Source organism: Pezoporus flaviventris, unplaced genomic scaffold (genome assembly GCF_033815535.1).
Source record: "Pezoporus flaviventris isolate CSIRO_AGI_PZ_B2104156 unplaced genomic scaffold, CSIRO_AGI_Pfla_v1 ptg000013l, whole genome shotgun sequence".
NCBI classification, from domain to species: Eukaryota; Metazoa; Chordata; class Aves; order Psittaciformes; family Psittacidae; genus Pezoporus; species Pezoporus flaviventris.
The window spans coordinates 19,684,326-19,696,348 of record NW_026892561.1 but is presented as its reverse complement, the minus strand read 5'-3'; the positions used below and the strand labels follow the sequence as shown (position 1 = coordinate 19,696,348).

The 12,023-nt window shown below is 47.8% G+C and overlaps 1 protein-coding gene across 1 annotated transcript in view; it reads left to right on the top strand.

The window, feature by feature from the left end:
* The window catches only part of PAPPA2 (pappalysin 2), an 86,648-nt gene that overhangs the window by 34,830 nt on the left and 39,795 nt on the right, over positions 1 to 12,023 (top strand). The window contains exons 7-13 of the mRNA XM_061452042.1: positions 446 to 938; positions 1,465 to 1,593; positions 2,288 to 2,379; positions 2,651 to 2,844; positions 4,042 to 4,179; positions 7,517 to 7,652; positions 7,883 to 8,102. Of these exons, the coding sequence (XP_061308026.1) occupies positions 446 to 938; positions 1,465 to 1,593; positions 2,288 to 2,379; positions 2,651 to 2,844; positions 4,042 to 4,179; positions 7,517 to 7,652; positions 7,883 to 8,102 (1,402 nt within the window). The remainder of the gene's footprint in view (positions 1 to 445; positions 939 to 1,464; positions 1,594 to 2,287; positions 2,380 to 2,650; positions 2,845 to 4,041; positions 4,180 to 7,516; positions 7,653 to 7,882; positions 8,103 to 12,023) is intronic.

Genomic DNA, 12,023 nt, shown 5'->3' with positions numbered 1-12,023 from the left:
TTGTCCAAACCCATGGAACCCTAGGGACTTGGCATCCAGATGCCATTGGTAAGCCTCTTGTACCCATGAGACTACAGAGAAAGCTTCATGTCTTGCAGCTCTGTCCAGACTCTCTCTAAAGCTTGGCACTGTGACCAGCTACAGCATGGATACCATTGTCCCTGGTTTAGAATGCTGTGAGACAGCAGATGTGCCAAGCCTTATGCTTGTATTCATACCCAGGAGCTGGGAGACTAGTGGTGTTTATTGCTTTCTATAATGTTAGGGCAGATGCCACCAGGTCTGGCATATGCCTATGAGTGCAAAACTTCATGGTTGTGCAGCTGTAGTACAGAGATGCTCAAGGACCTATGGGATGCTGCAGGGAGGATTGCCTCTTTGTGTCCCCTGTAAAGTTAGCTGTCCCCTGGCTCTCATCAGCTGCCTTCTTGTCCCTCCTGCCCAGGGCCTCCAGATGTGGATCAGCCCTGTGAGCCCAGCCTGCAGGCCTGGAGTCCAGAGCTCCACCTCTACCACATGAACATGACTGTACCATGCCCCCAGCCAGATGGCTGCATCCTGGAGTTGCGCTTCCTGCACCCTGTCTACCCTGATTCCCTCACCCTCTGGACAACGTACCTCTCCACGGGCTCTCCCAAGTCGCTATCTGATATTGAAATCCTGACAGAGCATGGGGAGTCCATCCATTTGGGCCCCCTGGACACCTTCTGTGATGTTCCCTTTACCGTGAAGCTTAACATCCCTAAAAAGATGTCTGGAGTCAAAATCTACACCTTTGATGAGAGGATGGAGATAGACACAGCCCTGCTGACATCCATGCCCCACAGCTCTCTCTGCTCTGCCTGCAAGCTGATCCAGTACCGAGTCCTCCGTGACCCCCCATTTGCAAGTGGGTCCCCCGCCACCCCACCACAGGCACACCGCTTGTTCATTGACACGTGAGTGACAGGGCTGCTCTGTTGTGACAGTTTTGATGACCTCCTCCAGTCCTGCCTTTGAATCCATGGACGGTGTTGCTTGTGTCTTGTTCCTTCCCTCCCCACCTCAGGAATGATGACATTCAATTCCACAAGTGGATTCTCTGTTCAGCGTTGAGGAAGCTTGTTGCAGACCCACCATGTTAGCATAACCTTTGCCCATGAGCCCAGGCTAACTAGAAGGAGTTTATTAACCCAGAAACATTTTCCCCATCAACACAACTGGGAAAATCATTGTTCCAGTTAATGCCACTTCTCTCCTGCTCAGACCCTAGGGAAAAAAGTATCAGGGCCCTCTGCATGACCTGGCAGAGACCCTCTTCCCACAGTCTCTGCCTCTGGCTGTTTAGAGTACAAAGACGCATGTCAGACTGTGATACTGCATGGGCACACACATATGATTTCTGTAGCTGCGGTGAACAAATCTGTTGCAAATGTATGGGCTGTTCCCTCCTGCTCTTTCATCAAGTCCTCTCTGTTCTTTCAGGGAAGTCATGCCTGGGCAGGTGTACCAGTACCAGGTACAGGCAGTCTCTGGGACAACATCAGGAGAAGCCTCCCCACCGCTTGTCCATGTCCATGGAGCACCCTACTGTGGGGATGGGAAGGTGACCACGTAAGTCAAGAAACTCAAGCTCTCAGCTGAGGTTCTGTAAGCTGTCACATCATCCTGCCCCAAGGATGTACACTGGAGGGGTTTTTTTCTTTTCCTCCTTGTGGTTTGGGATGTGCAATTGTGCACAAAGGAACAGGTATGAATCAAGGCATTTCTGCCAGCTTTGCCTATTGGGTCTATTTTCTGCAGTGTGGGGACAGAACCTTTTTAAGGAAACTGCCTGGGCTTTTTTTCCTCATGAGATGCCATAAATGTCAACTGGGGGCTGATTCCTGACTCCTTTTGGGCTAACCTTCTCTCTCTCCCTTCTCCAGCTCCCACTGAAACACCAGCCCCATCTCAGAACCTCCTGCCCATTCCAACTCTTGCTTTCTCCAGCAGCAAGTCTTCCTGAGACGTGGTTCTCTACTTCCCCTGTTGCTTATAGCTTCATTTTTTCCCATGGTTCTTGTCTCAGGTCTTATAAGAAAGTCACAGTACAGTCACACCTTCTGCCATATGCTGTGTTTTCAACTTTTTTATCCCCTGGCAAGATATAGTGTGCTCTCTACCTTACTCCACATGTAGTTATTCTTCTTCTCCCTGCTTCTGTGGAAATGGAACGAAGATATGGGGTCCTCACTCACAATTGGGCAGAAGCACAGGAATGTTCAGTCAAGGGCATTGTTAACATGTTTGGCTGTTGTCCTCTTAGGAGCCTGGAGGAGGAATGCGATGATGGGGACTTGATAGATGGAGATGGCTGTTCCAGGAAGTGTAAAAAGGAAAAAGGCTTCAACTGTGTCGGTGAGTCCAAATGGATTGTGACCTCTTTTTGAGGCAGGAGTCAAAACTGTACATTATTCACACTGCTCCATTATTCACACTGCTCCTCGGAGCAGGGAGTGATGCGCCTCCTCACAACAAAACGTGGATTTCCAGCTGGAGTGATCCATGGAGCTTGTCAGGTCCTTGTGGTGGGAAATCCCAGGGTTAAACAGCCAGCATGCCCCTTGGGAGGAGAATGTGGAGATGTATGTGCCTGGAGCCTGGTTTGTAAACAGGTTGTTCCTTGCAGGGGAACCAAGCCTGTGCTACGTGCACGATGGGGACGGTGTGTGTGAGCCATTTGAGAAGACAAGCAGTGTCCTGGACTGTGGACCCTACACGCCTGATGGCTTTGTGGATCTGTGGGCAACAAAAGCCTATGCCTCCCATCACGATGCAAAGTCCTGCCCTGCTTCCTTAGTCACTGGAGAGCCTGTTGTGACGGTGAGTGAAGGCATGGACCCCAAAACTGAGTTGTCTAGCAAAGCCCATGCAGTAAAGCTGGGGAGGTAACTGCTGCAAGAGTGCACTGTGGCAAAACCAAAACCTTCAGAACACCTCTGGAAGCGTTCATTGATTGCTCTATTCCCATGCAGGGGGCCAGTAGAAGACCTGTGCATTTCTCATACCTCTTTCAGTAGTCCCTAAGCCTGGGGACTGCAGTACATGGAAGTGTGTTTCCTCAAGGCTGGGAGCAACCCCCAACCATGCGGTTTGCAGAACAGTGACCACCCCCATCCCACCAGCTAAACGCACAACCTTGAGCATGTTGGTTTAAAAAAAATCCCACAAGTTTAATACCTTATAAGGTCAGGGCCTGAAAGGATAAAATCACGCATTCATCAGCATCTGTACTGCTCTCAAACTCTCTGATCTGAAGCCAAGGAAAAATTGTGGGAGAATTCCCATCTTTCATATGGGCTTTGGAGCTGGGCCTGGAGGTCTAGGACAGGAATTCGCCTGATCAGTGTTAACATGGTACGTGTGTGTTCTTTCCTTGCAAACTGAAGAAGGGTAAGAAATTTGTCAAGAAGTCATATTTAGCCTGTTACGCATGTGTTTCTATTGACCTGATATAAGAAACATTCTTCTTGAGACCTGCATGATTAAGTTGCTCAGATATATATGTCTGAGGAGATGCCTTGGACTCAGGTGTCTGCTCCTCTAGAACGATACATATCTCTCCTGGTTTGGTTTTTTTTCCTGCCAGGCATATGTGGATATTTGGGATACCACGAGGCATTGAATGGAACAGAAAACTAGTATTCGGGCAAATGAATCACACCTCTGGATCTCATCAGCCCAGCCGAAATCAGGACGCTGTGGTCTTACCTATCATCTCACAGCTTGGCTTGATTCCTGACTCAGCCCCACAGACACCATAGGGTGCTTAATTGGCATATTTACAACACCCCAAAATGGCAAAAGTCTCCTGTGCAGGTGTGGGTGGCAAGATGTTACTCCTGCTTGGGAACCTGTATCCTAATTGTCTTCAAAACAATTTTGCTAGGCAAAACAAGTTGCTAGAAAACAAGCTGAGATCTTTGTCAACATTTGTTGAGTCTTGAGGTTTTGTAGGTACTGTTTCTTTCTTTCACTTCCCTTGTTTCTTTCTGGGTTGAAATAAATCTCTCCTTTCAGGTATGTAAATCCCAGCTTCACAGTGTGCCGAAGGACCTTTCCCTGGCTGCTTGGTTCCCCTGCACTCCAAGCCAAGACAATGCTCAGGATCCAGATGAGGAGAGAATGCCCTTAGGCGATGAAGGAGTTTGGCTCAAGGTAAGTAAGGATGAAGGATTTGCTTACCTCAGCATTTTGATGATAAAGGCCCATCCTTTTCTGTCTTGTAGGAGCTACAGCAGTCTTAAAAACTGCTCAGATAGGGCTTGGTATTCTACCGAGCTCTTCAAAAACCCCAAATGCCTGTGGCTGGGTCTTACATCATTGCCCCATTCCCACTGTGAACAGCAAACCCATCCTGGGGCAAATTGCCAGGAGAAGGGCTGTGCCTGAAACCAGAAGCCCACAGAAATGTGTTGAGGCTGAGAAACAACTTGCTCCTAACTACCCTTTATAGTCAAGCTGTGCCATTACACCCACAGAGAGCAGACACAAGCTGTGTTGAAAGTCCTAGTTGCCTTCATTCCCCATGACTGATGAACAAACAGGGTAGCTGGATATACTCTGCCATCCTGAGGGGTCCTGAGAACTTCAGGTTGCTGCTGAGCACCCTGAGCCCACAGGAACCAGCTGTGGCATGCAGGTCCTTCTGCCCTCACCGGTGACACCAGACCAAAGGAGGCACTTCTGTGCCAAAGACGCTGATCCTGCATCCCAATGGGAGCTCAGGGGCTGCCTCCACAGCTGGGGGCTGCCTCTGGGAGGGCACCTGGAGGGTTGAACCTCTCTGTCCTGGCAGGCAGAGGAGCAGGACAGAGAGCTGAGGGTGAGGCCAATGTGATTTTTACAGCATTGATTTTCTGACCACAGACACGGTTTAGAGGTTTCGTGGCTGTTTCCTGGTGTTACTGGAAAGCTGGGCTCTGGCATGCTGCTTCCTCTGCAGTTTGAGGGGCACCTTGCCCTGCTCTGCTTGAGGCTGTCTAGAGATGACCTGTTCCCAAGAGGCTCAGATGACTTGGTGATTGTGAAACCTGAGTCAATAAACATGGCTATTGCCTCTGAGCTTCTCTGTCTCTCCACAGAACTTCATTTAACTGTTCTTTTTTCCCTTTCTTCCTTGTCTGTGTGCTCACAACCTACTTTCTGGCTTCAGACTCTGGCCATGAAAAATGCAGCTCCTTTCCTCCTTTGCTAGTGAGAAAGCAGCAATCTCCCCCTCTGCCCTACCTAGATGGAAGCTTGCTTTCCACTTCTCACCAGGGGTTAAAGCGTGTTCCAGTTTTATTGGAGCTTGCGGTCAGTTCTCTTCCTCTATGGATGTTTATATTAAAGACTTTCATTACTGTTTCTCCATGCTCTCTCTAGGAGTGCTATTATTTTCCACCCATAAAATTATTTATGGACTAGTAATAAATATGCCCTTTTTCTTTTTTCCTTGTTTTTAATACAGTTTGCCTGATTGGTAACATATTGGGTTAGGAAAGACAGCTTCTTGTTGACAATTTGCCTAGCGCACCCGCCTGCCCTGACAGGAATGGTGCTGTTCATGCACATGTGTACCCATGTGCGCATGGTGTTTCGTGGCCACCAGCTTCTATGCCCATTTTAAAGCTGTTGCACCTGCGTCACCCTGTTAGAGCCATGCCACGAAACTGATTGGGTGGTAGGAATTGCTTCCTACAGCATTTCTCAAGAAGTGGCACCAATAAAAAGGGAAAGGCTAGGTCATGCTGTAAGTAGGCCGGGGGGCAAGAGGTGTGTGTGTCTGTGTCACCTAACAAAGCATCTACCATGCACCGTGGGTCTGCAGATGGGAATGATTATGATTTGCAGCTCTCCAGCCATGCTTTGTTCTCAGTTTCCAACACATCCGGTGAGGAAGAAATCAAAATCACTTGTAAGCAAGTCAGGATGCGTAACGTGCAGGAAATGAAAAAGAAAGGGGGAGAGGAGGGATTAAAATTAAGATAGCTGGCTGTGGCCAAGCACATCATATGTACTAAAACTAAAAAAGAATTGGGACATTCAGTCCAAATCAGCTGATGTTGGTTTAACTTGGGGCCAGTGTCTTTCAACACCAAGTAGGTGCGCTGTAGGAAGGGAAAGACTAAACCCTCCACCTTAAGCTGTGCAGTCCAGGGGAAGCCTCACCTGACTTCAACCATCTCTCCTCCCCTGCAGAACCATGCTCAGAGGAGCAGGCAGCAGGTGCCTGGGTTAAAAGTGGCTGACTCCTTGGAGCTTTCCTGTTGCAGTCCTGTCCTGAGGGGCTCCTTGGAGCAGGCTGTGAGCCCTGCTGGCTCTTCATCTTCTCTTCTTTATTTCCTCCCTTTGGCTTTCCTGTTTCTCCCCCCCACACCTACATTTCTCACCAAAGGAGACAGTGGTGATGTATCAAATAAAAATGTTTGTGCCTCCTTGCCCACTCCTTGCAGCAAGCCCTGGCCAAGGGAGCATGTAAGCAGCAGTGGGGACTCACTCTGTGGTGTCTGCTGTCGAACACCTCCCTGCAGGGTGGGAGCCCTGGGCTGAAGCCCACTGTTTTTTCCTGCTCCCATGCATAAGCAATGCCTGGCATGGCATGAACCACCCTGAGCCTGGGATGCCATCACGAATCGGGTGGCTGTCCCCTCTGCTCCCGCAGTCTGCTCCTTGGGCTGTGCCAGGCCTGCTGGGACTTGCCCTCCTCCAAAATACACCTTCGCCTTGAATTTCTGGGCTTCCTCCACACCGGCATTTAACAAAAACACTCCATAGGGTGGATCTTGATCAAAACACATCTTGGCACAGGGTGGGGGGATAGCAGGGTGGGGGAGAAAAACATTTCTATCTTCTTACTTCCTAAGAACATCTGTCCTGCTATGATTGATGCCATGAGATTCCCGGCTGCTTCCCGTAGCCTTCGGGGCTATAGACAAGTGGGGAGCTGTCGACTGTCCTAGCAGGCAGGGTTTCTTCCCACAAATCTTTCCATGTGCTGGCTGATGGACAGTCTGCAGTCACTTTGGGTACTGAGGCTGTTCTTTGTTGGTTTTGTTGTTTGGTTTTTTTTTTTAACGGAGATATTCTGGTGGCAGGGCCAGTAGCTCTGAATACCTTGCTTGCCTGGCCGGCACTCCATGGGGTGGGAATCAGAGCCTCGTGGAGGGAGGACTGAAAAAGGGTAATCCAGGTCTTGATCAGGTGTTGCTCAATTTTAAGAGCAGCAAATGTGGAAGCTGGGAAGATACCATAAATTTATAGCAAGGGGACTGATACTTGTGGGGAAGACTGGTGAAAAGGAAAAGGGGAATTAGGAGGGAAAGGAGTGTGTTCCTGCACCCTTCTTTCTCTTCTCTCTCTTCCCACACATTTGCTGCCCTGTAGTCTCTGACCCCCTAATCTTGTGCCTGCTTTCTCACCACATTCCCTCTTTGTCTCCTTGTATATATGGGATCAGAAAGGCTGTATTTCATATGCATGCTCTCAGGGTCTTTCTCACCCTCCTGCCTAGGTGTGCTTTGACAGACCCGCAGTGCCCACCTCTCTCCTGATCTTCCTGGCCTCCTCTGGCACCATCCCAAGCAACCAGCGCAAGCCAAGGGTCGCTGTCCAGCTGAGTGACATAGATGGGCTGAACCGTTCTTTGGGTGAGCAACCTATGGGTTGTGGTACCAGCAGGGACACCAGGAGCTCGCACCCCTGCTCTCTGGATCTCTCACTGGATTGGGTGCTGCTGTCCCCTATTCCTGTTTGCAGCATTTTCTGCTTCCCAAGCTGGTCTGTTGGGATGTGTGGGAAAGCAGAAGAGATACACCAAAAGCAGAGAAAATATCCCTGAAGTTGAGCTAGTGGCTTCTTTCTTTGCCTTGTCTTGCAGGGATGTATGAGCTGTCATGCCAGCACAACCCCCTCATCATTAATGTGAGCCATGGCCAGGAGGACCCATCCCACTGGGCTGTTTCGGTGCTGCTCAACTTCTCCTCCCCACTTGTGGGCATTGCAGCTGTGGCCTTGCGGACCTCAACTCAGCCTGGCTCCTCTGACCCCACTGCCTGCCTCCTGCAACATGAGGAGGGATGTGGCCATCAGTGCTGCAGGTATGGTCTCCTCAGAGCACTTTGCAACATGTACCCAGAGTACCTCTCTCCTCTGGGGCTTGAGTTCTGGAGTTTTTATCTACTTGCTGAATGTTTCGTGACTTGTTCTCCAGTGCTTTTTGAGGTGGTGTTGGAACACCCAGTATAATGGCCGAATTTGCTTATCTCACTACGGGAAGGCAAGAAAATAGATTTTGTGTGTGGCCTGTGCATCTGCACAAAACTGCACTAAAGGGCTGTTCCTTGTTGAGAAAACCAAACTCCTTCTGCTGAGGAGTTACTGCTGAGGGTTGCTGCTGAAGCTGAAATGTTGGATGCTTCTGCATATGCTTTACAAGCTCCATCTCCATCCATTGAGTCTTCCCCACACTGCAGGAGGTGGGGGTGAGGCTCTCCTCCTTCTCCTTTTCCTCCTCCTCCTCCTCTTTGTGCTTACTCCCCCTCTCCCAGGCTTCCAAACAGGTTTCATGCTGCACCATTATAATGTGGTGCTAACAATAATAGTAGCAACGGTGCTCTAATTTATTGATGTCTGGTGTTCCCAGGCGTCTGCTTGTCTTCATAAAGCAGCAAATGAGAGGCAGCGTTTGCAGAATGGGCGCCGCTCTCCAAGTGGGTCGTGCTGGCAAAAGGACAGGGAAGGACTGTAGTCCAAAATAGACTAAATAAACAAGGCAGAAAGAGCATGCCAAGCAGAGGCATGGACCCAAGGAGGAATGAAAAGATGGTGCTCAGCTCTGTCCTACAGGGGTAGTGGGGCTGATGACAGCCAGACCTACCAAGTCTGGCTCTGGTTTCAGATCTCAGGCTCCCTGAAGTTGCACGAGTGCTAATCCAGGGCTCTGGTTTAGCCAGTTACTCAAACTGCACCACTGGAAATACTGATATTGGGTCCAAGCTTTGCTGGAGCTGTGGGGGTGTTAAGAGTGAAGGGCTTTCACTAGGGTCATTGCATCACTGCTACTGTCATTTTTCTTCTGTTGATGGCCCTGGATGGACAAAGATCCCCAGTAATGAATGAGCATACGTGTGTTAGTCTAAAAGCTTGTGGGATCATGGTACAATTGATTTATGTACAGTTCTGGAAAGCATGAATATCCTGCAGTTGCTTTTTACTTTCCTTTTTTTTTTTTTTCCTTTCTATTTTGTTTTAAGTGCATGTGTGATTTATACAGAAACATTAATCTTAGTGAGTCAGCATATAAATATTATTCTCAGCCTTACATTAGAGGATCAGCGTTCACCTGAAATGTAGTCTGTTTCCTCTTGGTAGATGTTACAGCTATGTACACACATGCTTCTAAGAACCCAGCCAACTGATGTGGTTTTTCAATTACATTTTCTCATCTTTTAAAATAATTTTACACTCTCATTGCTTTGAGATCTTACCCCTCCCCTCAGAAGTGACTGCAAGGAGAAATAGACTAACCGGACACAGCTAAGCATTACCTATGGATGGGGAGAAGCTCATAAGGGGACAAATAGAGAGGAAAATAGATGCTTTTCTCTTAAAAGTCTCATTACAGCCGAAGCACAAGCCAGTCCCCATATCACCAAAGCACACAAAGCTGCATGCTGTCTCCTTTGTGTGGGCACAGCAGCGTCCTCATGTTTTCTCCTCTTGCTGCTGTTGTGCGGGCTCCCTATTGCCTTGGTTTAACTGCAGTATTGCAGGTTACACACGTGCTCTCAGCAAGCACTCAGAGTGTTTTCAGAGTTTTCAGAGTAGGAAATGCTATTTATAGTTTTGCTTTTCTGGACAAAAGGCTTGAATATTTAAAGAGGGATTAGGCTTACAGCCTCCAGTAGCCTCACAAATAATAAAGGATCTGACTTCAGTCAGAAAACATCCAAGTGTACCCCTTATCATATTTTTAAATCTATTTCATCTCCAAAAGTAATGTACAGTAGTATTTTTATTTTTAAGAGCTAATAATCCATTTCATAAAAGGCAGGTGGAGTCTGGGGAAAAAATCCTCTATAAAATTCAGGAATATAAAATCTTAAGAGGTTTAGAAACATTCATCTGTAAAATATCACAGAAGATCTGTATTATTCCTGTAAAGAATTGAATTGACCGTTCGCACGCACCCAGCCTCAGATACACAGTATGTGAATGTGAGTGCTTTCCTAAAATAACCCAAGAAAAGGACAGTAACAAAATCAACAAAGAAATGAAATTTCCTGACTTAGTCTAGGAATGGTCATTGCCAAAATAATGAATATATGACAGCTTGGTATTTCTGCAACATCTTCCATCTTGAAGGATCTCAAAGTGCTTTTCAGGCAGGGAAAAAAACAGATCATGTTTTTGCTGATGAAATGCAGCCTTCTCCAGGCTAGGATGCAGCAGGCATTTGATGATGAAAAAGTACATCCTTGTTTTGAAAAAAGAGTTGTCTTCTGCTTTTGGACATGTTTGAGCTGTGAAGGTTGAAGGAGCACTTGCAGACCAAAGCAGTGTAGGTGTCCCTCCATCACACCTTGCTACCAGCACCACTTAACCCCTTTCTACTGTCTCTGCCAGCAGCTCAGGGCTCTTCTTTGCTTTCTGTACCTAATGAGGCTAAGCAAAAATCAGTTTTAATGAGTTTCCACCCAGGAAACTCAAACTCTGCAGCTTTCATCCTTTGTATTTTCATATTGTGTCACAGTCTCTCCTATTTTGCTTGGTACAGGCTATACGCTGAACCAGGGGAACATTTTTCATTTCCTCCATTATGTTTATTTTTAGCTTGTTTTTATTTTTAGTGTGTTTGATTTTATGTTAGCATATGGTGGGAAATGCCTTGGTGAATTAACAGGAAAGGTGTTACAAAATGCTATCTGCATTGTGTTTTATTTCCTGTGTGAGTGCCCTTCTCTGCTCCCTCAAAGTGGATTTGATGCATCAAGGGGAGTGAGGTTTGGGTTCCTTTCATATGGAAAGTTGATGTCAGAGAGAGAAAATCAGATGAAGAAGGGGGTTGTTTACATATTTTCAATTGCTAAGCTTTATTCAGTTTAGCCCCATTTCCCAGGCAGGTTTTGTTTGGTTTCTTTTCTACTGGGTGCCAAATTTATGCAGGATCAGTTTCTGAACTGCATCTGTGCTGGTGTTAAAATTTGCGGGGACTCTGGTGTTTCTTCCCTTTGGCCTAGGGTGCCCCCATGCACAAAGCAGATGGACCCTTTTGTTGGTATCCCAAGATCACCCTGATGGGCTGAGATGCCATTCAGGTTAAAATGTACCCCCGTCACCACTCTCTCCTCCCAGCCATTGTCTGCTCATGCTCTGCTTGCATGCACAGTGGAGCCGGCACTGAGAGTTGTCTTCTGTGAGGACGACACATATTGCTTGGACATTTGTTCTTTGCCTCTCCCAGGCAAATGGAGCCTCTTGGGTGCAGCATGAGGCCCATCAGAGCAGGTTGTGTCTGTCCTGCACCATGCACATCCTCTCTCCTTGGCTTGGAGGAAAGCACTTCTCAAGAACTGAGCTTAGGATCCTGATCCACCACCCTTCCTGGAGCATGGGCTCCCCTCAGCCTCTGCCATGGAGACCTCTCAAGTACCTCTCCTCCAACACCAAAGCCTGTTGACCTCTGGCACTTCGCTTGTCGGTCCCTGACTGGGTGGTGGGCAGTGGTGGCCAAGGCTCTACTGCAGGACTTGATCAGTTTCTTCAACTGGAGGCTTCACTGTCCAGCTGGAAAGTGACAAAGGAAAACCTTGGAGGTGTATCAACCATTGTCATAGGCTGCCCTATTCTATATGCTCTCTGCAGCTTAGTCAGCTTCTTGAGTTCAATACTTTGTATATGGGGTTTTATGAGGATGCTCAAAGCATTTTCTGCTTTTCCCTGAGACTAGCCACTCTCACCTAGGAATATTTCGCAACACAGAAGGATTTTCACCAATTTGATTTGGTGTCAATCACAGT